At 45.3% G+C, this 25,151-nt stretch overlaps 2 protein-coding genes across 2 annotated transcripts in view; one reads left to right on the forward strand and one right to left on the reverse strand.

The window, feature by feature from the left end:
- Nucleotides 1–11,348, forward strand: part of Pfdn1 (prefoldin subunit 1) — a 59,065-nt gene extending 47,717 nt beyond the window's left edge. Inside the window, exon 4 of the mRNA XM_074076891.1 lies at nt 10,925–11,348. Within this exon, the coding sequence (XP_073932992.1) occupies nt 10,925–11,008 (84 nt within the window). The 3' untranslated portion in view covers nt 11,009–11,348. The remainder of the gene's footprint in view (nt 1–10,924) is intronic.
- Nucleotides 11,349–12,464: 1,116 nt separating this feature from the next.
- The window catches only part of Cystm1 (cysteine rich transmembrane module containing 1), a 60,399-nt gene continuing 47,712 nt past the window's right edge, over nt 12,465–25,151 (reverse strand). The window contains exon 5 of the mRNA XM_074077868.1: nt 12,465–12,941. Coding sequence (XP_073933969.1) covers nt 12,835–12,941 — 107 coding nt within the window. The 3' untranslated portion in view covers nt 12,465–12,834. The remainder of the gene's footprint in view (nt 12,942–25,151) is intronic.

The following is a 25,151-nucleotide window of genomic DNA, read 5'->3' on the forward strand; positions in this document are numbered from 1 at the left end:
TGCATTGCAGTGCATGACTCTTGAGGCTCATTTGTGACAGTTAAAATATCAGCTAATTTTTCTTCATGGAACTTTAGGGCAGGTCTTAAGTTGGAAGATATCTGAGAGGCCACTTCATGTAGCACTCTCCTCTCCAGTCCCCAGCCATCTTTCTCTCTTTCTCTTTTTTTCTTTTTCCTTTCCTTTTTTGAGACAGGGTCTTACTATATAGCTCAAGGTGGTCTAGAATTCTCTATGCTCCTGCCTTGGTCTCTGGAGCGCTGGGATTACAGGTGTGTGTTACCACATCTGGTTCTCCCCCCCCCCCCAGGCATTTCTGATATGTTGTTACTGTTCCAGTTTGAACACATCTAGTGATTTCTGGTGATCTCATCGTCTTTTCTTGGTTTTTATGACACACAGTTTCCCTCTTAGTTTATTTGTTGGTTCCTCATCTTCCTGCCAGTGTTAAATGTTGAATTTCCTTAAGGCTGTCTTCTTACTCTCTGTTCTTTCTAGGAATTTCATCCATTCTTATATCTTCAGGTCACACTCATACACAAAATTATATCCCTAATGCAGCTTGATTCCATAAACTTCAGACCCAGTCTAGTTTTCTTTTCAGGTCTCTCTTAGATGCCTTAAACTTAGTATGTCCAAAACTGGTTTTTATTCTGTATTTATCTCATTGAAACCCAACACCATCCAGCCAGTGCGCAAACCCAGGCTAGGCATATTGGGAAGTCATTTTTGATCCCAACTCCACTTCTGATCCCTAATGAAAGTTATGGTGAAGAACTTGTTGAAGTCCTGTTGTTGATTTTCTTCCTGATTATTTCTTAAATCTCTGCTTTCTCCATCTCCATTATCACTACTAATATGTTATCATCTATCATCTGTTTCCAAGACTATTGCAATGACCTCCTAATAGGTTTGATAGGTTTCCAACACTTGATTCTCTAATCCTGTACTTCTCGATCTGATTTTTGTCACATTACCCAGAAAATTGTATTTACATGATTCACTGAGGTAACTGGACAAGGGTGCTTAGAGTTGGTGGCATCTGCTCAGCGGGCTTTGACTGCCCTGGACTTGCCCTGCCCAGCCACTCTAGGGGCCATAGGGATCAGTATCTTGGGTACATCTGTTACCTGTTCATGACTCATAAGGCATTCTGTGGGAAACTGTTTTCTAATTCATTCTCTACACGTCAGCCAGACTGTTTTCAATGGAGATCTGGCTTTTTTGTCACTCCTGTTTAAAATCTAGTGGCTTTATATTACCTTCAAGGTAAAAACAAAAACTTTAAACATTTAGGAACCTGCATAATTTCAGTCTCCCTAGTGCCATCTTTCTGTATTCTCCCTTCCTCTCTTCTCCCTCCACCTCCCTCTCAAATTTTACTGGCAGTCACTCAGTTCCCCAAACACAGTGTGCTGTTTGACCTTTGCACATGCTGCTCCATTAATTTGCCTTGGAAATGTTCTCTCACCTACTTGAATCTGCCACTTAGTTAATGCCTGCTCATCCTTCAGACCTAAGTTCAGAAGTGCCTGCTTTCTTTGATTACATCAGGTGTTTGCTCCATTAGACTGTTTTCCTTCAGAACCCTTATTACAATAGTAACTCAATGTCTGTATGCACTGTGATAGTGAGTAAATGTGTGACTTGTTCACTGTTCTAATCCTAGTCCTCTTTGGGCCTAAAATATACTGGGTGCTCAATAAATGTTGGCTAAATGAGTTGTGTGCCAGTTCTTGGTATTAGGGTAAAGCATTCATCAGATCAGACAAGTTCCCTGCTCTCGGGAACCTTACTCTGAGATGCAGACAATAAAGAAATTATTGTATAGAAAGCTGATATTTTAGAGTTTCTGAAGACCACCTTTAGTTGAGTGCTTAGGAAGGCCACTCTGTAAAGGTGAAATTGCACCAAGATCTGGAAAAAAGAAAAAAAAAAGAAATAGCTAGCCTCTTATAAGTATCAAAGAAGAAGAATACTACAGGTAGAAGGCACACATAGTCAACTCTCTTAAGATAGAAGTAATTTTGGTGGCATGTATACAAGCATGGCGGGGGGGGCAAGTGGCAATGGGTTGGCAGGGGCATCATGTCGGATCACCTTGTCCAGGTTTAGGAGTTTGGATTTTATTCTATGATAGGACCAGCAGAGAGTTGTGAGCAGAGAATAAGCCAGGAGAGAGTTGGATTTTTTTTCCCCTCTGTAGCAAAGGGTTTTTGAACAGAGATTTATGTGTTAGGGTCTCCTTTATAGACTTCCAGACAAAAGATGTCTTGGACTAGGATGGTAAAGTGGAGCTAGACAGAAGGAAGAGTTTGGTTTAAGAATGTATTTGGAAGTAAGTTAGTAATATTTGCTGATGGAGGAGGTGGTCTTTGAGGAAAATAAAAGAGTCAGATAGCTCCTGTATTTTTTGTTTTGTTTTTGTATCTTTTTGATGAGTGCCATTCCTGAGATTGGGATGACTGGGAGGGGTGATAGTATAGATCAGTTGCATTTATTTTAAACATGTTAACTGAGTTTAACATCCAAGAGGATATGTTTTGTAAAGAACTGCATATGTAAGTCTGGAATTAAAGGGAGGTCAGGGTCGAATATACAGATTTAAACATACATAGTATGTTTAAAGGTCTGAGACAGCTGTGAGTATCTTAAGAGATGGCGCCCATGAGAAGGAGAAGAGGAGTTCAGGACAGCTTCATGGAGATTGCCAGGTCAGCCAGAACTGAAAGTGAACAGACAAGGGCCATCAGCAAGGGGGACTGAAAAAGAGTAGCTGGTGATGTTGGAGGAAGGGAGGGTGTGGTGCCATAAAAGCTAGGAGAGGAAGGTATTTTAAGAATTGTGCTGAATGCTGCTGAGAGATTGAGTAAGAAGATAATAGAGAACCAGTGCTTTGGAGAATGTAGCTCATCAGTGACCTGAATCACAGTTACTTAGAGCAGATGGAAAGGTGATTGTAGAGGGCTGAGAGGGTGATTGGAGCTACTAAAAACAATTAGTTCAAGAAATTTTGCGAAGAAGAGGAGGTGAAGGAAGGGGATGGTATCTATAGGAGCCTGTAGCTCAAGCAAGGGTTGTTCCCCGCCCCCCCCCCCCTTCAATGATTTGCCTCACCCAAGAAGGATCTTAGAAGATTACGAAGAAGAAGGATAATTGTGGAAGTGAAGTTTCTGAGAAGGCACAGGGAATGCTGTTCTTTTCAACAATAGGAAAAGAAGAGGTTGGTTAGTAGATTTGGTAATGGAAAGAGGAGTGACCATCAGATTGCTTTTATTTTCTCAGTGAGCTGAGGAGGAGAGAAAGGAGGGGACAGAGTATGAAGTTGGTTTGGAGAGCAGGCAAATAAACATATTAAGGAAAATTTCCATATAATGTTGAGTGCCCATTTGAGCTTCATGGCCCTGAATTTCAAGTGAGAATATTCAGTACAGTTAAGGGTTTTTCCTCCAGCAACATTCAGCTGTTGGGTACAGAAATGTAGTAGGTAGATAGTTTGATTTAGCTTGGGTTGGCATTTTGCCAGGTAAGTGCAGCAGAGGGACAGGGCAGAAGAGAAGAGTGTGTACATAGGGAATACATGTGAGTGGTGAGCTGTGGCAGCTAAGATGAATCAGGGGGAGAGGGCAGTGCAAGAATAGTGGACAGTGAAAGTGATAAGGTTGAAGAGTATCAGACATGACCTGGAAGAATATGAGGCAATAGTGTGAAATTGAAAATTTGAAGGTATTGAGAAGATCTAGGATAGGACACATGGGCAGGGTGGCTGGTGTGGGGTAAAGTAAAAATTGTGAGGGAAGTAGGAGGTCATGGTTTGAGATGGATTACCCTCATTGTAGTGGAAGTCACCTTGCATGGTATAGCAGTGATGTGAAGGAACACAGTGCCACCAGTGAATAAGGGCTTGTATCCAGGCTGTTGGAGGGGAAATTGGCTGGGAAAGCATGGTGCTGTAGATTTTAAGAACCAGGGTTGTTGAAGGAAAAAGTAGAAATGGTTCAGCAGTGAGCCAAATGAATGAATGGAAACATACTTTTATTAAACAACTTTCATTAAAAGTTAAAAATCTCTGAAATCTCTGCCCTTTAAACTTCATCTTTTTTAAGGAAAGAGACTGGCAAACTAGACTTCTGGCCAGATCCAGCCTGCTAGTTACACCACATCTCTGCTTCCCAGATTGTCTATAGCTGTTTGTGCTACAGCGGCAGAGCTGAGTAGTTGTAACAGAGGCAGCCCATAAAGCCTAAAATACTTATTATCTGGCTCTTTATAGACAAAGTTTACTGATTCCCGATTTAGAACAGTGGGTCTCACACTTCAGTATGCCTCAGAATCACCCGGAGGACTGTAAAAACACAGATTGCTGTACTCCACCCCAGAGTTTCTGATTCAGCAGGTCTGGTTGGGGCCCAAGAATGTACATTCTGATAAATTTCTGGTTAATGCTTCTGGGGTAAGAGTCACACTTAAAAAGCCGTTGCTTTAGATATTTTGGGTAGTGATAAGGATCCTTTTCCCGTGTAGTATTTGTTGAACCAAATGTCCCAACCTACTTTAGCACCTGTTGACATGATTTACCAGCTTGTCATCACTGCTTTTAAGCTTAGCGTGCCCAAATGGGAAAGATTTTTTGCATGAAACCTGGTCACTGCCATTTTCTTTGGACCAGTTGCCCCTCCTGGCTCTGCACTTAGCTCTGAGCTTTCTTTCTTCTTGTCTTTCCCAGGATATTTGATAGCCTGGACTTTCCCTGGGGCTTAAATGGAGCTGATGTGTTAGGAGGATAGCAAAAGGTAGAGGCCACCTAACAGCCCATCTCCCCCCAGTGTATCTCTGCTATAAGGTGCTTGAGTAGTGTAGAGGCTTGTCATGGCAGATTGAGTTGGGGTGGTGACCAGCAGGTGGTCAGGAGGGTTTTGGAAGGCTGACCCCCATGGCAACAATGTCAGTCCCTCAGCAGGTAAACCACACCTGGGAGAAAAGCAAAGTCTGTGCCTAGCCGACTCAAATCATTTGTCTCCTTCAGCAGAAAGATGTCCAAAGGCTGTTTCTAAGTTTCTTCAGTAATCCCTTCAGAGTCTTATCTTTAGTTTCCTGCTTTATGTCTAATGTTGCTTTCTCTTTCTTTGACCTTGTCTACCAGCACTGAAGGTCAGCAGGTACTATAGAGCCTAGTGTGTCTTCATTACTCACCCAGGTGAGTTCATGAGTGGTCATGTACTTAGGTGGCCACTACTCTTAACTCTTAGCTTTAAATCCCTGGTCAGGTTTTTCCTATCTTTCCTGTCACTTCTGAGCCTTCTTACCTGTTCACGTCAAGGAGCCTTGCTCTCTCAGAGCTCCCGCAACTCCTGCTGGCCACAGCCCCCTCTGTCTCATTTCCGTTTCTCACTTCCCTGCCTGTGCCCTCTCACTGCCTTTTTTTTTCTTCTTTCATTCCCACGCCTTCCACTCTTTGCTTCCTGTCTGCCAGCATAGCCTCCTTAGCCTTCAGTGAATTTTTGACCTCTTGTTAAACTTCCCCATGGTGGGTAGGCAGTACCCTCTGACTTGCTGTAGTTCTGTAGACTGAGAGAAAATGAGAATCAGTGAGGCTCTTGGGCTGTTAATTTGGACACCATTAAAGAGACAGTGTGAAGGTAGCTTTTGTCTTCAGCTTAAAGTTGGCAGGAGTCTACAGAAGCTGGAAGTGTAGGTCCAACACAAGGGAGAAATATAGGGTCAGACACAGAGCAGAGGGTCTCTTGAGGACACAAATCTCATAGAACATTAGGAATAGAAGAAAGCCTAAGATGGCCTTGTCTGTTGCCTCCACAGTCTGGATTGGAGGTAGGTCCAGCCAGAAGGGCTGCTTGATCCATCATGTCTTTCCTCTCCCTTGAGCTCCACTTTATCTCTTATTTGTTAGAGGAGAGTTCAGTTGAAGAAGGGATTCTGTGGCTAAAGAAGAATTTAGAGGTGTAGTGGGAAGACACACTGGTATTGTTCAAATCCTCATTTTACAAATGGAAAATTAGAAGATCAGAGAGGGGAAAACTCTTCTAATAACTGAGCATGGTGGCACACATTTGTAATCCCATCTCTGGAGGCTGAGGCAGGAGGCTTGTGAATTCAAGGCCAGGCTGAGCTGCATATCAAGACTCATATTTCAAAACAACTGATTAACAACAAAAACCCTCTTTTCTGTACCCCAAGATGTGACAAACAGGAAGAAGAAGAAAAAAGAACTTAATTTAGAGAAGGAGACTTGGAGTCAGAGTTCCTAAGGAAAAAAAAAGTCTGTAGGGGTAGTGTCACAAGATGAATTACCTCAGGAGTCTATTTGAGAGGTTGTGTCCTGTCAAGAAAGTTTTAGGCACTTGAGTGTCTTCCCTTCAGTGTGAATGGAAGGCCAGCCCCTCAGTCTACCTCCCAGAAAAAGAACCTTGAGCTGATGAGCAATGACTATGGCAATGTCACTTCCCTGGCCACACTAAGACCCACAGGAAGTACCAGAATTTCTCTGAACAGGGCCTCATAAGAATGTTGCTGCACCCAGAGCTTTGTGGTTTCATGCCAGTAGAGAATTTCCTAGAGAAAGGGTTCTGGGAGAAATTGCACTGCAAGACACAAAGAGGCTTCAGTGAGGACAGCACATGGCTTCTCAGGAGTGCTGGTGGAAGGTGGAAGGTGTGGGTTCCATGAGCCCCTGGAGCTTACAGGGCAGTCACTGAGTTGTGCAATTAACAGAAGCCTTGAGGTTGACTTCAGATGGAACAGTTTCTTAAGGAGTTCAGAGTCCAGGGCTCTTTTGTTTGAACTCAGGGCTTCACACTAGGCTTGGGAAATTGAGATGGTTTATTTTGTAGTCGTACAAGTTAACCTGCTGACCCTTTGGACCTGTTTGGGTTGTGGGAACCAAGCTTTAATGTCCCCATCAGATCTGGGAGGTCTGAGTTTTAAATCGATGTCTAGCCAGGGGCAAGAGATTAAAGAGCATTGCCCATACTGGAAACTACTGTGAAGAATGGTCACTTTCTGCCTTTGCTTTCCTTGGTGCATGTCCTCATTTATTCAAGTTAGGAGGAAAACTAAAAAGGAGCAGTATATACACAAGTAAATCCATATGGTATCATTCCCATAACGTACTGTATTTAACAAGGATGAGTTCCTGTTTGTGTACTGGCTAGTCTAGACACTAGGACTGTATCCTGGGACAGAACAAAGTCCTGCCTTTGTGGACACTTCCTTCTCATAAGGAAGCCAGGTAGAGAGTTACAGTTTTGGGAGGTGATGAGTGCTGCTAAGAGAAATCTGAGTGAAGAGAACAGGGAGTGTGGGGGTAAAAAGGCCTTTCAGATAAGGTGACACTTGAGAAAGGCTTGAAGGAGCAAGGCTTGGAAGATGACTAGGTCACGGGGGTGGAGCCCTTTGAGTGGGATTAGTGTCCTTGTAAGAGACCAAGGGCTTATTTGCCCTTCTACCATGTGGGGAGTCAGTGAGAAGACACTATCTGTAAACCAGATAGCACCTCACCAGATATTGATCTGCTTTGATCTTGGACTTTCCAGCCTCCAGAACTGTGAGCAATAAATACCTGCTTTTAAAAGTCACACAGTCTATAGGTTTTTTTTTTTTTTTTTTAATTAATTGGTTTTGCTGGGACCTAGGCTTTGAACTTTGAAATTTGTGCTTGCAAAGCAGTTGTTCCATCACTTGAGCCATTTTGTTCTAGTTAGTTTTTGAGATGGGCTCTGGTGAACTGTTTGTCCTGGCTGGTCTCAAACCACAAGCCTCCCAAGTAGCTAGGATTACAGGTGTGAGCCACTGGCAGCTGGCTGATACTTTGTTTCAGTAGCTGAAAGACAAATAGGCTTTTCTGCCTTTTACTCAGGGCGAGATGGAAAGCCACCAGAGGGCTTTAAGTATAAAAGATGACTCTGGCCACTGTGGGGAAAAGGAACTGAAGGGTCAGAGCAGAAGAAAGGAGACTTTCCAGGAGGCTCTTCATTAAGTCAGATTCTGAATACATTTTGAGACAGAACTAACAGGGTTTATTGCTTGTTTAGATTTGAGTATGAAAGAAAGAAGGTTCAAGAACAGTATAAAATGTTTTTGTCTAAAGTGGTTATAAGAATGGAGCTGTCAATTACAGCAATAGGGGAAGATGGGGATCCACAGAATTTCTGACTTTACTGATAGTTTTAGGAACAAGCTATGGAGATTCAAGGGAGGAAAGTGTAACTTAATCATTGGTTGCCTATTTGTCTTCCTCTCTGACAGCCTCACTTGTATTTGAGTCAGTTCTACCACAATTATTTTCGGGATAAGTGTGATCCCAGCATTTAAATTTTTAGGAACATTTATCTAGTCCTCTGCAATTCATTGTGGTCAGAGATGTGACAGGATAGGGTCCTTTGGGTCCAGAAGGGACACTCCTTATTTCAAGAACTATGCTGGTTTCCTGGCTGCATAACAAGTTATTACAGACTGGTGTTTTAAAACATTACAGAAATGTCGTCTTTCAGAGTTCTGGAAACTAGGACTTCAAAAACCAGGGTGTTACCAGGCCATGTTCTGTCTGAAGGGCCTAAGAATACTTCCTTGCCTCTTCCAGCTTATACCCTCCAATTTCTGCTTCCATCGTCATACAGCATCCCCTCTCTCCGTGTGTCTGTCTTCCTATGGTGTTCTTGTAAGGACATCAAACATTAGATTTACCACCCTCAGTCTGGTATGACCTCATCCTAACAGGGTTACATCTTTCCAAATAAGGTCATGTTCACAGGTAACAGAGATTCAAACTTTAGCATGTGTTTTTGTGACAGAAGTTCATTTCATGGCAGGTCCCTTGGTCTGGATTTGATGGTGAGGGTCGTCTGGGCTTAGATGTGCTTGGGGATGAGACAGGACCAAGTTTGAAACTTGGTCCCACTATGGTATGGATGTCTCATCTTTTAGAATCAGTTAATTAATTTTGGCAGTACTGGAATTTGAACTCAAAGGTAAGTCATTTACACTGTTTTTCTGAAACTTGAAGACTTTAGGATATACAAGTAGCACAATTCATTAAACATAGGAAGAAGAAGATTATAGGGAAAAAGAATTTGGCCATAGGCCTGCCTGGGCAGTATGGCAGAGAGGCCTGTGCTGATGTTCTAGGCTTATGGTTTCACCAGCTATGACAACAAGTTGGCAGAAATTTAATACAAAAGACCTGGTTCCCTGGGCACTGGCTGTAGCAGGGGAGAACCCTGCTTCCTCTACCAGCTGAGCACTTTGTTTCTTTCCCATGGGGCTGGGCCCAAAGATACCTAATGGTGCGTGGCACTCTGTGACTGTTGTTCCCTCTGTGCATGTACATTCCTCAGTGGTGTGTCAGGAGTTATTAGTATGTGCCTCTTTTTAACTCACAAGTAAACTCTAAGGGTTGTTTATCAAAGGAAGTTCAAGTTCCCACTCTGCTATCACAATGATAACCCTGTACCAGGGTTAGCAGTGGTGTAATTAAACAAAATTCCTTAGCAACAGTATACATTTGTGACCACTGAATTGTTACCATGGTCATGGTAAGTTTTAAGGAGCTCCTGTTGTGTTGTAAGGAAGTTGGCAGGTGGGTGATGAGTAAAAACTGAGCTCTCTCTAGCCAAAAGGGAAGTTGAAGTGAGAAAGGACAGACAGGAATCAGAGGTTTCTACCAGAACTCATAAAGATTTGTGTCTTGCCTGTAGAAGCATTTGGCTCCTGCAGAGAAGAGCCTCAGAATCAGTTAATATCTGACCAGAGAGAAGGTAAAGGCAGACATGCATGGGGTGGTAGAGAGGCTTGGTGCAAGTGAATGCCCTCAAATGTCATGTCCACTTTTCCATCTCAGCAACTGCCTGAAGCCTGTCAAGCAGGTGTGGTGCCACTTGAACATAATGTGAACTGTAATGTGTGGCCCACCAGCCCTCTCCCTTTGCTTCCCTGGGTCATGTGGGTATTTGGGTGAAGAGGGGAGGGCTGAGAAAAGGACCCTGGTGGCTCCTGGGCTGTCTGGACCAGGCTTCATGTTATCGGCTCCAGCCTGACTCCCAGACACATGCACCCTGGGAGGGGATGATTCTGAATATTCCTTTAGGACGTGTGTACTGTCCCTCCAAAAGGCAGCCTGCATTTTATGTCTGACTATTGGGTGGAAAGACAGTCACGATACATCCTCAGGGCAGGGACCTGTGGTTAAATCCACCATATTTGAGGGGTGAGCACAGGGCAAATAATGTACAGACATAATTTCCTTTGACTAATCTTTTATAATCCTGGTCCAGATGTACTTTCTGAAAGCAGTTAAATTTCTTTGTCTAAGTTGAGATTTTAATTTAGGATCCAGATGAGGCAGGAGGTAAGCTTCCAGAAGGTCTCCTTTACTTGGTGTGTCACTGTCCTGGATTCCTGGCAGCAGCAATTTCATTAGGAAAGCAGATTCCACCCTGACTCATCTGCCTTAGTGAGATGTGTGGTCTGCGCGCAGCAGCAGTGCCACACAGCACTCAGGGCCGCCATCAGGCTCACTGGACAAAGCAGTGCACTCTCTATAGCACTGTGGGCACCTGGCCTGGGCCATGGGAACCTTGAGACGGTCTGGTCTGTTATGAGGCAGGAGTACTGTCCTGGAATTTCCTGCCCTTTGGTCTGACTTCATGTACCCAGACACCTGTTTTTTAGCTGTCTTCTGGGAAAGTGTTACTGCCTGCCTTCCACAGAGCACTTCTGCTTCCCAGCATTTCCCAGGCCACTTCCTCTGCACCTCCACCCCTGTGGCAGATGGGGAGCACTGTGGGCTGGCATGCTCCTAGAACTGCTCATCAGAGATGCTATAGAGCTGCTGTAACCTTTGGCCACAAAAGCTGCATCTGGTAACCTGACCTGTTCACCCTGGTCCTAACCCTTCTTTCTTATATTGCAGCAGAAAAAGTCCTACCTGGAGCGGAGCGTTAAGGAAGCTGAGGACAACATCCGGGAGATGCTGATGGCACGAAGGGCACAATAGGAGCTTCTAGGTGAAGCTCTTCTTTCCTCCTGACTTCTCTCATCCTTGCAAAAGCTGAGGGGCCTGCGCAGGGTAACAGCCCCTCAGCCAAGCCAGATGGACGTTTTACCTGGATGGTCTCACAACCCCACATTCTGTATGTTGCCCTGAGCCCCTTTCAGGCCCCAACCTTGTGTATTTTTCCCTGCCTCTTTCTGTCAGCTGTGCTCCAGGACACTCTGTGCTTGGGGAGAGCTAGGAACTCCAGGGAGAAGGAGGACTGGGCCAGGGCAGATAGGAAGTTTTGCCTGAGCTTGCTGCTAGGCAAGCTGTCAAACCAATAAAAGGCTACGTCCTACTCTCCAAGTCTGCTTTTCTTGAGCCAAGGGATGAGAAGAGAGAGGAAGAGAGGCAGTGGCATCTCTCAGTTCCTGCTCCCTCCTTTCTTTTCTGGTGCTTGACCTCTGACTTCTGGGCCTTTTTGTAGTACAGAGGACGATGACTTAAATTCATAGCTGAAGTGAACAGAGTGGTAGTCGGCCTCAAGATTCTTTTCACTGCTTCCTCCCAAACATTGCAAAATAAAGTTCAATAGCAGATAGCACCTCCAGGGCAGTCTCCCTTTGGCCAGTGTCAAAGATGGATGCTACAGGCCTGAGGCCTCCAAGGGGCTCAGGGGCAACAGTGTGCTGGTGCTGGCTTGCCCCTGCTCAGGAGAGCCAGTTATTCACTTTTTAGGAATTTTGTTGCAAGTCAGCTGTTTAGCAGAGCTATTATTAGCAACTAAATTGTGTAAACTTAGAAGTTAATATTAATGACAGGGAAAATAAATAAAAATTCAAAAACTCATCCCTTTCTGCTTATTTTCCTGTACTTGACCATTGTGTGGGTTCTTAAGGTGCCCGCTGTAGGTGGGAGCACTACTCAGTGGTACACTCGGCTCCACACCACAGACATGAGATGGTATAAAATCATGGCCTTTAAAAAAGCAAAACTGGTATTTAACTGTGTAACAGCACAGCGCTACTCCACAGGGCAAAAACAGGCAGGCAGAGGTAGGGAGTTGTGATCTTCATTGCCATGGGACCAGGAGAATCTGACTTGCTCTTTGGCAGCTCAGCACCACCCCGTGGCCAAAGGTGGGATGAGTAGCTTGGCTTTCTGTGGGGAGCAAGCAGGAAAAAGGAAGTCTTGGGTCTGTCTTGGTGTGACTGCGGGCTCCTGGGCTTCCAGAGAGGAGATGCAGAGCAATCTAGTCTCCAAGAAGCCCCTTTCTTAGGCCATGGGCCAAAATGAGTCTAAACTGTGATGGTAAACACTCCTCCCAAGCCCATCTTGAAGGGTCTACAGGCTGAAGGACACTCAGCCTTGGGCACCCACACCTTACAAACCTTAGCGGAAAGGTCAGGAAAGGTAACGGAATCCAGGAGACAGAAGCACAGACTCAAGGTGGCTTACCTGGAATAATTCAGACAACTGGGTTTTGGACAAATTTATTCAAACATACAGGGTGTCAGCAGAGAAATCATTCAGTGGTGTGTTACATCGTGCCACTGCCTTGAATGTATAATTTAAAAATGATAAATATATATTTCGTAACTAAGCCTTTGGCCAAAAAAATGAAAGTCGTTTAGCACATTTGTTAAAGATCAATAAGAAATGGATTTTTGAACATTAAAAAGATCAAGTCACTGAATTAAACAGCAGCAGCCCTCACTAATCTAAAATCCCATATTGAAGGTGGTATCCGCACAGAGCTAGTCACTTATTACAGCAATCAGAAGAGATGGGGCAGGCACACTATTGGAGGTGGCTGCAGAGCTGGCCGGGAAGGAGGGCTGGGTTGCTCAGGTGAGCATGTCCCAGAGACAGCAACAACAGAGAGCAGTCCAGCAGGCTGTGAGGCAGGTGGATGGGCCCAGGTCATCTCTTCTTTGGTCTTCCACCACATACACTGGAGAGAGAAAATGAAAGGACATGAGCCCATGGCCTAAGAAAGGGGCTTCTTGGAGACTAGATTGCTCTGCATCTCCTCTCTGGAAGCCCAGGAACCCGCAGTCACACCAAGACAGACCCAAGACTTCCTTTTTCCTGCTTGCTCCCCACAGAAAGCCAAGCTACTCATCACGGGGTGGTGCTGAGCTGCCACAGAGCAAGTCAGGTGCAAACCTCAGGCAAAGTTAGCCTTCCAGGACAAGGGAAGGCCAGCCTTTTTGCTCCTGCCATTGTTAAAGATGAATGGAGGAAAGGCAGCTTGGCTCATCAACTGCTTCCCCTCCTCTCGCCACTCCAGACGAAGGACGTGCTCCTCCTCTCAGGAGTGAATACTTGGCAAATTACAGAGGGCTCTGCCAAGGCAGCCAGAGTTGGTGAACACTAGTTGGTTGATAAATAGGGGGCCTTCTGTCCACCATCCTTCAGAGGGGCTGGGGCAGCATTCCTTTGGATACAGGTAAGCCATCACCTAAGAACAAGAATTAAAGTCTGCATAAAAGGGGGCTCTAAATCGTAAAGGCATAACCAGAAACCCGGGTTTTTTTATACCTGGGTGATACATAATTGTAGAACGTACTCCCAAACTCTGCATTGTGACTCAGAGGATTAAAGCAGACAGGGACAAATGGCTAGAGCTTACATGGTGTCTGACCTCTGATCTTCCTCAGAATAGAGTTGGAAATCTGAGCAATAAACAGATTCGTAAGACAAGAAGGACCCTACCATGCTCCAATTACAGGCTAACTTGTAAGGCCTGGTGGTCAACCTGTAGCCACTTTTTTAAAAACCTCGGAACTACCAACCACCATCATCAAACTTGTAAGCAATAAGGACTTCAAACTTTTGCAAAGCTGACAAGTGTATGAATCTTACAAATAAGACCAGTCCTTTGGCAGTTGTCTTTCAGTTCTGTTTTGGTGTTTTGTATCTATTTCTATGCTTCCTTCTCTTGGCAATTCCTCCCTGAAGTTGGTATTCTAGCTAGAATGTGCTGGTTTACTAAGGAGTTTTTCCAAGTCCTCCCTTGTATCACAGTGGCCCTTGCTCTGGACCCTTCCCCTCCTCTGTGGCAGAGGTTTAATCTCAGCCCACTTTTATTTAGCCCCACTCAGCAATATAAGCAAAGGGTTCTAGGTCTGGGAGATGACCCACCACCATGGAAGCTGGGTCAGAGGGAAGAGACCAGCCCTTTTTATTCTGAGACTTAGAAAGGTATGTGCCCCAGTGGAGTTCCCACAAGGAAGAACCCTGAGATGGTCAACACTGGCAGTCATTTTGCAGGAACTTGAGGCCTAGAGGTTATATCTCCTATGGCCAGTGCACAGGGCCAGGCAGGGTAGGGTTAGGCCTATATATCGCCTACCTAAAGTCTGGTATGCCAGGGCTGCTCAGGCCCAAATGAGCTAGAAAAGGGACCAGAAAGAACACAGAACGGAGGTCACAGCTTACCCCTTCCACTATGGCCAGGGCATGCCAGGTCCTGAGGTCACTGTAGCATGAAAACCCTGGGCAATGTTACCAGCATCTGCCTGGATGATCTGCCCATATTTTCGGCCCCTCCCTGGGTCCTGTACCGGCAACTCTGGACAGGGAGCAGCATAATGGGCTGCAGAGTTCCATGAGTAGCCCCTTCTCTGGATTCTCCATGCCAGGGGACTGGCTCCCCTGCCTGGGATAGCAGGCCCCTCTCCTGTCAGCTCTGGAAATAGCCTGTTAGATTCATGTGCAGGCCTTCACTGGGCCATGGGCCAGAACGCTGGCTGAGCCTGGTTGCTGAGAAAGGTTCCCCAGTCTTCAGCTACTATTTACTGGGGTGCTCACAAGTGCCAGAACACCTATCTCGCTTGCCTTTCTCCTGGCCCTCTCTCCAGCCCCAGAAACGGGGCTTTCCCTCCTGCCAGAGCTATTGAACCTTGAGCAGCTGTGCTGGGGAAACAAAATGTTCCTTGTTCTGCTTCCTTCATTGCCTTTCTCCTCCAGCTCAGCCAAGGTCATCCTCGTTGGGGTTCATTTCACGTCATATTCTCAGAAACCTGGACAACTAGAGACTTCAAGCTCATTAGTCCCAGACTGCTGACAGAGTTAGAAATAGGGGGCAGCTACTGAATCCAGACTGCAAACTGGAGGGGAAGGGAGGTGTCAACTGTGACAGGTACGAGTGCCCACACAGCCCTTAGAAACCTGAGGCACACACTTCTAGGGGTACTGAGGTTTTCAAAGCCCTCTGGCTTTTCCGCTCTTTAATCCACTTAGGACAGGCCCTCCACCTCAGAGGTTGGGCACATGGTGGGAGCAGGGCAGGGTCTGCAGATCTGCCACCTGCTGGTGTGTTTCAAGTCACCCAATGCAGGAGGTGACTGGCTCAGGAAAAAGCTCTAAAGAAGACCTCCCAGTTCCTCCTGGGATAGGCCATGGACCCCAGTGTTTTCTGGATGTCCACCTGCTCATGGAAGTAAGGTCTCCAGATGGTGTCTGTGCATGGAACTGCAAAGCCTCCCCTTTGCCTGAGGATCGCAGTCCTCCCACAGCCTCACTGTTCTTTGCCTTCTGCTCTGCCACTGTCCCTTGTCAGCCCCTAATGAGGGAATCTGAGAACTCCCACACTGCCCCCTCTGGCGCTGGCCAGCTGCACCCCATGCTGTCTGGATCCTGGGCCATGACAACCAAGAGACCGGTGCAGTGAAGCTTAGCGGGCAGTCCCAGTCACCCAACAGGAGTTGGGGCAGAGATGGCTCCAACCCAGGCCAGAAGGGCGTCCTGGCAACTGCCTCCTCCACAGCCAAGTGCAGCATAAAGGGGGGAGGACCACGGGTATGTAAGATGTTAAAACAGTACCTAAACTCTGTAGTAGTTTTTTAAGGAGGAAAAGAAGAAAGGGGATGAAAAGCGCAATGGTGGGTGTGGGAGCAGGCAGCACCTGGCCATAGAAGAGGTTCTGGTGCCTGCTCAGTTCCAGGTCCTTTTTGGAGATCAAGTGTCCCCCTGTGGCCAGTCTGGGGACAAAGGCTGGGCTCCAGCTCATGTTGGGTATAGGGGCTTAAACACTAGTTTCTATGCACATCAGCCCAAAGGCTAACCTCTCATTCACCAATGTCTCGGACCATCCTATTCAGCCAGTAGTAGGGGCCTGTGTCCTGACCCCAGGCAAGAAGGGACCAAAAGGCAAGATGCGTTGCTATTTCCAAGGGACAGCAGTTAGGGTGGGAGTCAGGCCCAGGGATTCCTTCACTGCTTGCCTCTCTTGCCTTCAGTTCACTCCTTTGAGCCAACTCAGTATCCCCAGCCCTAGCCCAGTGCAGAGCCTGCAAAGGGGCAGGTACCCAGGGAGGCCTTAGGTCTTGGGTACAGAGCAGTTTTGGAGTGAGTTGAGCTGCTTCTGGCAGGGGCTTCACCTCTTCCTGCCTTTGTGCTAGAAGCAAAAAAGAGAGGTGGAAGATGCCAGGAGGCTTGCAATGGCCACTAGTGCCACTGCACTGTGGCCACTAGACACACCAACCAGTAGCCCCTTGGTTCTGGGCAGGCAATGGGCAAGTGGGCCAGGACAGGGATGACCAGCAAGAAATCTGAACAGGAGCCTTCTCAGGTGAGGGCTCCACCGGCCTGGCATCTAAAACCTTTACTTGTGTGGCTCAGACTTTTTAAATGACTAGTCAAATGCTGTGATGTGGTAATACAGCCTTATTAGTCTCTGTATCTGTACAGTCGGACCCAAGAGAGCTCAGGAAGAGAAGCAAACAGAAAGCCTAAACTCTCCAGAGGGTTCTGATGTCTGGAGCCTTCAAGCAAAGGGCTTCAACAAGGAGTGAGGAGGCAGCACTGTGGCCCAGTGAGGGGTACCTAGAGCCCTTCTTCTGTTAAAGACCCACTGTTAAGACCACTACAGCCACAGAAAAGTGCCACCAATAAAGATGACAACTTTGCCAGAGGCAAAAGGACCTATAGTCTAAACTGCCCTTGCCCCACGCTGGGCATCTAGGCCAACAGAAAGTCACCAGCCCTCTGGGAGGTTGCAGAGGATGCCAGAGCAACCATTTTACTGTGCAGACGAAGAGGCAGGCAGGGAGGGGAATCTTTTAAGCACTTCCAGAATAAGTAAAACCTCAAGACAGTATAAGATGGCTCCTTCATGCAAGAGCACAGAGAATAGACAACTTGCTGGGCTCTGTCACCTTTCCTTGGATGTTCATGTGCAGTGAGATCGTTTGCTACTCAGCACAAAGAGGCTGCTCTGTTAAAAACAAAACATTCTCAAGTTACCTGCTCAAACCCCATGAGTACCAGGTAAATATGCAGAGGGAGGCAAGGTTGTCGAGGGCAGCCAGGAACGGAAAGGGGGCCACCCCAACTTCCATCCTCCCAGCCTCATCTAGGCAGATCAAGGCTCCAGGACACTAGGCTCTGCAGATCAGGGGCGGTCTCCTGCCCTTCTTCCCTCTTCCTCCACAGCAGGAGAATATATGGGGCTGGCAGAACTGGCGTAATCTTACCATAGGCTCCACAACAATAGCTGCCTTCACTTGCTGAGATTGTCTGTCCCTAGCCTCCCACGCCGCTGCCCTCCTACTCTGCCTGTCCTACTCCTCAAGCCGCCCTCTGCAGCTTCAGCTCTGGCTTCATAGACTCTCTGTGAAACTGAGTCAGGACAGACCCATCTCCTAAGTCCCTTCCATCTCTCTGCTTCAGTGTCCCAAGATACTCAGGATGAGGTAGAGCTGACCAGTCACTTTTCCTACTGGCCTGTACACCCACTGACCTGCTCAACCATGTGGCCTACCACTGCTGTCCACACAAGGAGTGCCAGTGGTCACATGGACTGGACTAGAAAGGGTGAGTGCCTGCTGGCCTGTGTAGGTCTCTGTTCCCAAGTCTCCAGAAGTGCAGCTGCCACCATCCTGTATGGGAGGCTGCTAGCCCAGTAAAATGACCAACTCTGAGGGGTGGAAGACACCCAGGAGAACCCCAAGTGAGTGAGTCATACAGGTGAGCCTCTGATCCGTCCAATCTCTGCTCAGGGCTCAGTCACAAAGTCAGCTTTTTCTTTAGCCTGTCCACCCCCAATCCTGTCAACAGAAGACTCAACAGCATCTTTTTATTGGTGGGACTGGGGTTTGAACTTAGGGCTTTGCACTTGCAAAGCAAGTGTTATACTGCTTGAGCCACACCTCCAGTCCACTTTGCGCTAGTTATTTTGAAAATGGGGTCTCGTGAACTATTTCCCCAGGCTGGCCTTGAACCTCAATCCTTCCGATCTCAGCCTCCCAAGTAGCTAGGATGACAAGCATGAGTCACCCACACCTAGCCGACAGCATCATTTTTGGGTAAACAACAAAAACAACTGAGAGCCATATGGTGCATGCCTATAACTACAGCACTGCTGAAGCAGGAGGACTGCAAGTTCAAGGCCAGCCTGGATTCCACGGTGAGTTTTAGGCCAGCCTGGGCCCCACAGTGAGTTTAAGGTCAGTTTATGCTACATAGTGAGACCCTGTCTTAAAAAACAAAAACAAAAACAAAACACTGATGTACTTTCCATACAAGAATGAATATAGAATTTTTAAACCTGTTGAAATCACCGTAAGAAGAGGACTAAAATAGAAAGAAAAATAAATGATGATAAACCCAGTTTGGGTTATAATACATATATACATGGAAATGTCAACAATGAAACTCCTTGCATAGCTATCTTATACAAACAAAATGTCTTTTTCAAAAACAGAGAACAGTAAGGTAAAACAGGTCCTGTCTGGGGGTAGGGACTAGGGGAGGGAAGAGGAAAGGAAAGAGTATAGGAGGGTGAATTTTGTGGAAATATTATATACTCATGTATAAAAATGGAAAAATGAGATCTCTTGAAACTTTTCCAGGAAAGGGGAGAAGGGGAGAAAGAAGAATGATGGAGGGTGGAGGAGGTGACCTCAACTATGATACATTGTAAGAACTTTGGCAAATGTCCCCAGTACAACACACACACACACACACACACACACACACACACACCCTGTAACCCTAGCTACTTGTGAGGAAGAGATGGGAGGATCATGTTTTAAGGCCAGCCTGGGCATATAGTTTGTAAGGCCCATCTCCAAAACAACAAGACCAAAATAGGCTGGAGGTGTGGCTCAACCCATACTTGCTTTGCAAGCGTGAAGCCCTGAGTTCAAACACCAGTTCCACAAAAAAAAAAAAAAAACCTGAGCACAGCAGCATAAATTGTGCCACCACCTTCTGGGCAAGGCCCTCTCCTTGGATTAGAGTTGCTGGGGCCATAAGGACAGAGATGGTTGTAGATTCTGGAACTGAGAACTACTTAAAGCCAGAGCTGCAGGTGAGAGTGCCTCTGGGTCATGCTGGCTGTCATGTTTTGATAAGAGGATGCCAAGTTCAAAGAGAGCAAGTAACCTGACTGAGGTCACAATGAATTAAAGGCACGTCCTAACCTGTCACCCCACCCTCCTAGCCTAGTGTTCTCTGCACATCAAGGTGGCTCACTTCAAACCAGACAGCAGCCTGGCTGCATGTGACCTAACCTGTGACTATCATGGAGGGGTGAGAGGCCTCTCTATCTTTCTGTACCCATTCTTCTAAAGCTATGGTCTGTGTGAGGTCAAGATCTAGAACTTGCTCTGTTCCAGAGTGTGTCCCAAAGAGCCAGGGCTTAAACATCACCTGAGCATGACCTGCTCCAGCAGTCTGCTGTGAGATAGAGTGGGTATCAAGATCCCACGTGCCGGGTGAGTGGGTGCACTGGCCCAGAACAAGGACATGGCGCCCCAGGCAGTGGACAGCTGGGGAGCTTTTCCTTGGCCACCCTGCTCCTCTGCTTGCTTGATGCTCTAAGGAAAATGGCTGTGTACATGGGCTCAAGTTCCAGTCCCGACTGCCACTGCCAGGCGATGTACTGTGGAACAAGTCATAGTTTCCCTGTACTCCAGGCTTCTCACAAAGTGGGGGGTGATATGCAAGAGAGAGTGAGGTAAAGTGCTAGGCAGGACCTGGCAGGGGTCAAGAGGACAACTTCATGGAACAGTGATGCAATGATGGGATGATGTCCCACAGAGGAGATCAGGAAAAGCAGAGGTTTTCTTGGTCTGTATGATGGGAGGCATCCTGTAATCAATCCATAGTTAGACTGGTGTTTCTCCAAATCATTACAGGATGACCAAGGTAAACAAACTGGCAGTCCAGGTGAGCCGCAGCTGCTCCCAGAGAAAGGGAAGAAGGAGGGAGACCAGTGAGGAGGCAAAGGCAGGGAGGGTGCTAGTAAGACCCTTCAAATACTGGAGAAGGTGACATATTTACACATATCCATTTCCTTACACAAGAGAAAGGAGAAGCTCACACAAATGCATGTGAGCATTTCCCCAGGAGCCTATAACTACTATTAAGACAACAGACACTAAAAGGTCCACAGAAGAAGAAAACATGAAACCAGAGAAGAGTTAAGTTAAAAGACATTTAAGACTGCAATAAACTAAAGGGCAAGGTTTTTCTCCTTATACTTAAAAAAAAAAAAGGCTAATAAAATGTGATTAGTCCACTTCTGATAGTCAAAAATTTCAGCAAGACTAGTTTTGTTCACTGAATCAGGAAAAGGGACTAAAAAAGCATTTTCTGACACAGTTCTGAAATATTAAGGTAAAAGAAAGGTCAGGTTCTCTCACCTCCCTGATGGAGATGTTGGAGGAGAGATGAGGGCGCTGAGGAGCCTTAAACAAGGCGCAGCTGACAATGCATGCATCCGCCCAGCTTTCCTCAGGAGAGATTAGCTGTAGTGCTGGAAGCTGACTATTCTGGTGCAAGTGGCTAGAGATTCAGGAGTGCTATGTTACTTTCCAGTAAGGACCATGTTATTCTATAAACAGGTACCACCCCATTTAAATTAGAGAAAATAAGGGCTTTTATTTATTTATTTATTTTACAGATTGACCAATGAAGAGGTTAAAACCAGGGCCAATACCCATTGCGTCCTTACTAACTTGGGAGTTGGAAAGACCTGGGCTGAGGTCCTAGCTACTAGCACTGCGGTCTCAGAGATGGGTCATCTCAGGTAAGTCACCTGAGCTCTTTGGGAAGCTACTACCTGGGATAACACTCAAGATGCTGTGAGGAAGAGAAGGGTTAGAAATGTTAAGACAGGTCAAAAATGAAAAAAGAAAGCTTTCACCACAGGATTTCTTAAGAAGTGTGCTCATTAGCACATCTTTAAAAAATTTTTTTTAAATCTTCCAAATATTTTAATGAAAACTTTAAGACAATAACCTGTCAAAAAGGAAAATTGTCAGAAAGAAAACTTATGACAAACCCATGCAATAATTTAAATATAGCAAAACAAATTCAGCAAATATAGATATAATAACCTATTAAAACAAAATAAGGTTTATTTCAGGTAAAAATATTTGTTATATTAAAAACTAATCCATGCAGAAAAGATATTTTTAATCTGATAAAGGCTATAGCAAATCTCCAGTAAACATTATGCCAACAAATGGTGAATAGTCCAAGTATTCCTTTATTTATTTATTTTTATTCACTTATTCATATGTACATACATTGTTTGGGCCATTTCTCCCCACTGCCCCCTGCCTCCAACCTCTCCCTCCAACAAAGTCTCTTTCCTAATCCACAGGCACTCTGCTGTTCATGCTGACAGCACTACTGGAGAACCAAGGGCCCCTCTAGTGCAGCACACACGTTCTTGGGCACTGGCTACCTGCACGTACAAAGCCTGGCCTTGTGAGAGGATGCAGTGAACAGGGAGCAAAGGTCAGCAAATTACCACCAGCTGACTTGGACTGGACAGTTGGGTGTGGGGCAGGTCTCTATCCAGATGAGCTATAAGATCAAAGACTTTTACTTAAATAAGACAAATAATTCAATTGACTTTTGTAAATCTGAGGAGATAACTAAGTTTCTCAAGCAGATAAGAAGGAAATAAGCCATTCAAGGGAATTTCAAATGGTTCATTAGGATAATGGCTCCATTTCCCCAGCCCAGCAGCAAGCAGTCTTACATGCCCCAAGGTAAACAGACGCCTCAGAAACTAGATGCTTCAGATTCAGTGGGGAGGTAGAAAGCCATTTTTCTTTTACTCTGAAGTCAGCAGGAGGCTTGGTGGAGCATGGAGGGCAATAATGGCAAAGAGCACACAGGACAGGGGAGAACACAGCAATTCCTCAGCAGCCCACTATTCCTCTACAAGCCTTTTTGCACCACTGCCTCTGACACAGACCAGACCAGAGGAACCATGGGTGAGCTGGGGAAGATGGCACTGTACGGATCAAATGGGAGAAAGTAGTAGGAGAAGCCCCAAATACACTTGAGAAGAAGAAAGAATGTTTTTCTGGTGCTGAAGATCCAATGTCGTGGGTAACATGACTATAGCAAAAGGCAGGGAGGCAATTTATTATAATATATCATAAAGACACCCTTAATGCAGTTTTTGGAGAAATAATTATGAATGAGGCTACTAAGCCAGGCAGAAGGATGAAGATCAAACCTCAGGTACTGCCAGGCTTAAAAAGACATCAACGTAGTCATATGCTGAGACTTTAACTCTGTAATAGCAAAAGAAGCAGCAGTCTGCCTGTGTCATTAAAGGTTATCATATGTGAGAGCAAGCAAGCAATCCCAGTTAAATGCCCGTCAGTCCCATGATGATCTATAGATATAATGCAATTCCAATCAAAATTAGAGCAAGATTTTTTTATAGATAGAGATAAAATCTACGGAAAGGCAAGAGAACTAGAATAATTAAAATAAGATTTAATATAAGGTATAGTAGTCCAGACAGTTAATGGTACTAGCTAATGGTATCTGTGTATTCCAATACATAGATCAAAGGAACAGAATAGAGAGGCTAGTAATGGATCCCACAAACATGGCTAATTGGTTTAACAAACATGTAAAAGCAGCTCAAGGAGAAAGGATAGTCTTCAAACAGAGGATGCTGAAAACAATTGGTATGTAGAAAAAAAAAAAAACCCTAAAACACCTCAACTGTTTTAAACTTTACATTTTATAAGAAAATTAACCCCGAATGGATCATAGATCTAAATGTAAACTGTAAAGCTAAGAAACTTTTAGAAAAAATATAAGAGAACCTTTATGACCTGGGATTAGTTTAGCATGATCCATGAAAGAAAAAAATTGACAAAGTAGACTTTATCAAAATTAAAAACTTTTACTGTGTCAAAGACACCATTAAGGGGATGAAAAGATAAGTTACAGACTGGGAGTAAATATTCCAAATCACACCAACAGAGGATTTGTATTAGGATAAAGACTCACAAAAGTCCACAGCAAGACTCCAGTACTGCCAAAAAACAAAAACAACAACAAAAGAAAAACTATAAAAAAATAAGAAGTGGGCAAAAGACTTGAAGAGACATATCACCAAAGAGGATATAAGGAAAGCAAACAGGCACACGACATCATTAGCTATTAAGAAAATGCAAGTGAAAACCACCATAAGTTATCACTAACCACCCATTGGAATGGCTAAAATAAAAAATCCTGACAATATCAAGTTCTGGTGAGGACACAGAGCAGTAGTGTAACTCATTCGTTGCTTATAGGAATTCAAAATGCTGAGTCACTCTAAACAACAGCACCACTTCTTTCCTTTCCTTCCTTTTTCCCTCTTTCTTGTCTCCCTTTTCTTCCTTCTTTTCCTTCCCTCCTCTTCCTTCCTTTCCTTCCTCCCTTCCTTCTTCTCTCTTTCTCTCTCTTGCAGTACTGGAGTTTGCAGTCACAGCCTCACACTTGCTAGGCAGGCACTCTACCTCTTGAGCCACTCCACCAGCCCAAGCAGTTTCTTAAAGATAAACACACTTAGAATCATATGATCCAGAGGTTCCACTTCTGAGTATTGACATTAATGCAAAAACCTGTGCATAAGTGTTTACAGCAGCTGCATTCATAACTGCCCCAAAGTGGAAAAATCCAAATGTTCCTTTGACAGGAACATTTCCTTTGACAGGTGAATAAATTGTGGTACCTCCACACAATGGATTACTACTCGGTGGTAAAATTCTTCCGGATCCTTACAGAACATACCAGCAGTTACACATTGATGATTTTGTTTGCAAGATGTATCCCAGAATGATATTTCAGGGTGAAGCCTAACTAGCCCACATCTCCCTTGGCCAAGTACACTGGAAATTTCAAAAGACCAAATGTACTCCTCAGGTGCCTGGGTTTCATAAAAGGTAGAGGATGGTCCCTTCCTGCAACCACAGCAATTTCGTATCTATTTACCAGACTGGAGTTGTATGTAAAGTTTCTTTTGAAAGGATTATTACATTAGCAAAACTGGCATTGGTGGTAATGAAATATCTAGACCACAGTTGTTCAGAAGGGCCTCTACAGAGTGTGGATGATTATGGGGTTCATCACTGGTGTGTTGGACCCTCCAGCAGCTACCTCAAAGGACACTGATCTGTGTCCTCTGTCCAGGTTCAAAGCTGAGTGACATCAGCTTGATGTCCTTATTTGGTATTTGACCTTCTGGAACTCAGTGTTTTGTGGCACACATCTCTCCAGTGTAGCAGGGGTTCCTGGCCTTCAAACCTCAGCTAGATCTTTGCACCTCTGAGCTCTCTGTTCCACGCCTATAACAAATATCTTCCTTCTCTATGCTTGGGGAGCCCTGTTTTCTAGCAGTCTTGTCTTTTCCTCTGTTGGTGGCCTTCACTGGAGAGAACTCCTCATTGTCAACAGTATGGCTGATTTCTTACCTTACCTAACCTAACCTCTCAGTAACATCGGCTGCCAGTGATTACTTCTTTCTTAATAGACCTTCGCTCAGCTTTCTGTGGTTTCCACTTTGAATCTTTTGCAGGTTCATTATCTATAGATCCACGCTGGAATTCCTAAAAGTTCAGCCCTATGCTGCTATTTTTCCACCCTGTTTTTACCCAGCTTGATCTTTTTCACTTTCATAGTTTCAATTACCACCAATAAGCCAAGTCTGTCCCTATTTCCATCTCCAGCACAACCTCTCCTCCAGGCTGCAGGCTTATCTGACACTGCCACTTGAAAGTCTTACAGAGACCTTGACACCTCAAACTAGCCCAACAATAAACACCATGGCTCCTTTCCCTTGCTCCTATCCTCTTTAACAGCACTACCTGGTGCCCAGTTTGAATCAGAAGCCCAGAAGTCATCCCTG

This window comes from Castor canadensis, chromosome 6, assembly GCF_047511655.1.
Source record: "Castor canadensis chromosome 6, mCasCan1.hap1v2, whole genome shotgun sequence".
NCBI classification, from domain to species: domain Eukaryota; kingdom Metazoa; phylum Chordata; class Mammalia; order Rodentia; family Castoridae; genus Castor; species Castor canadensis.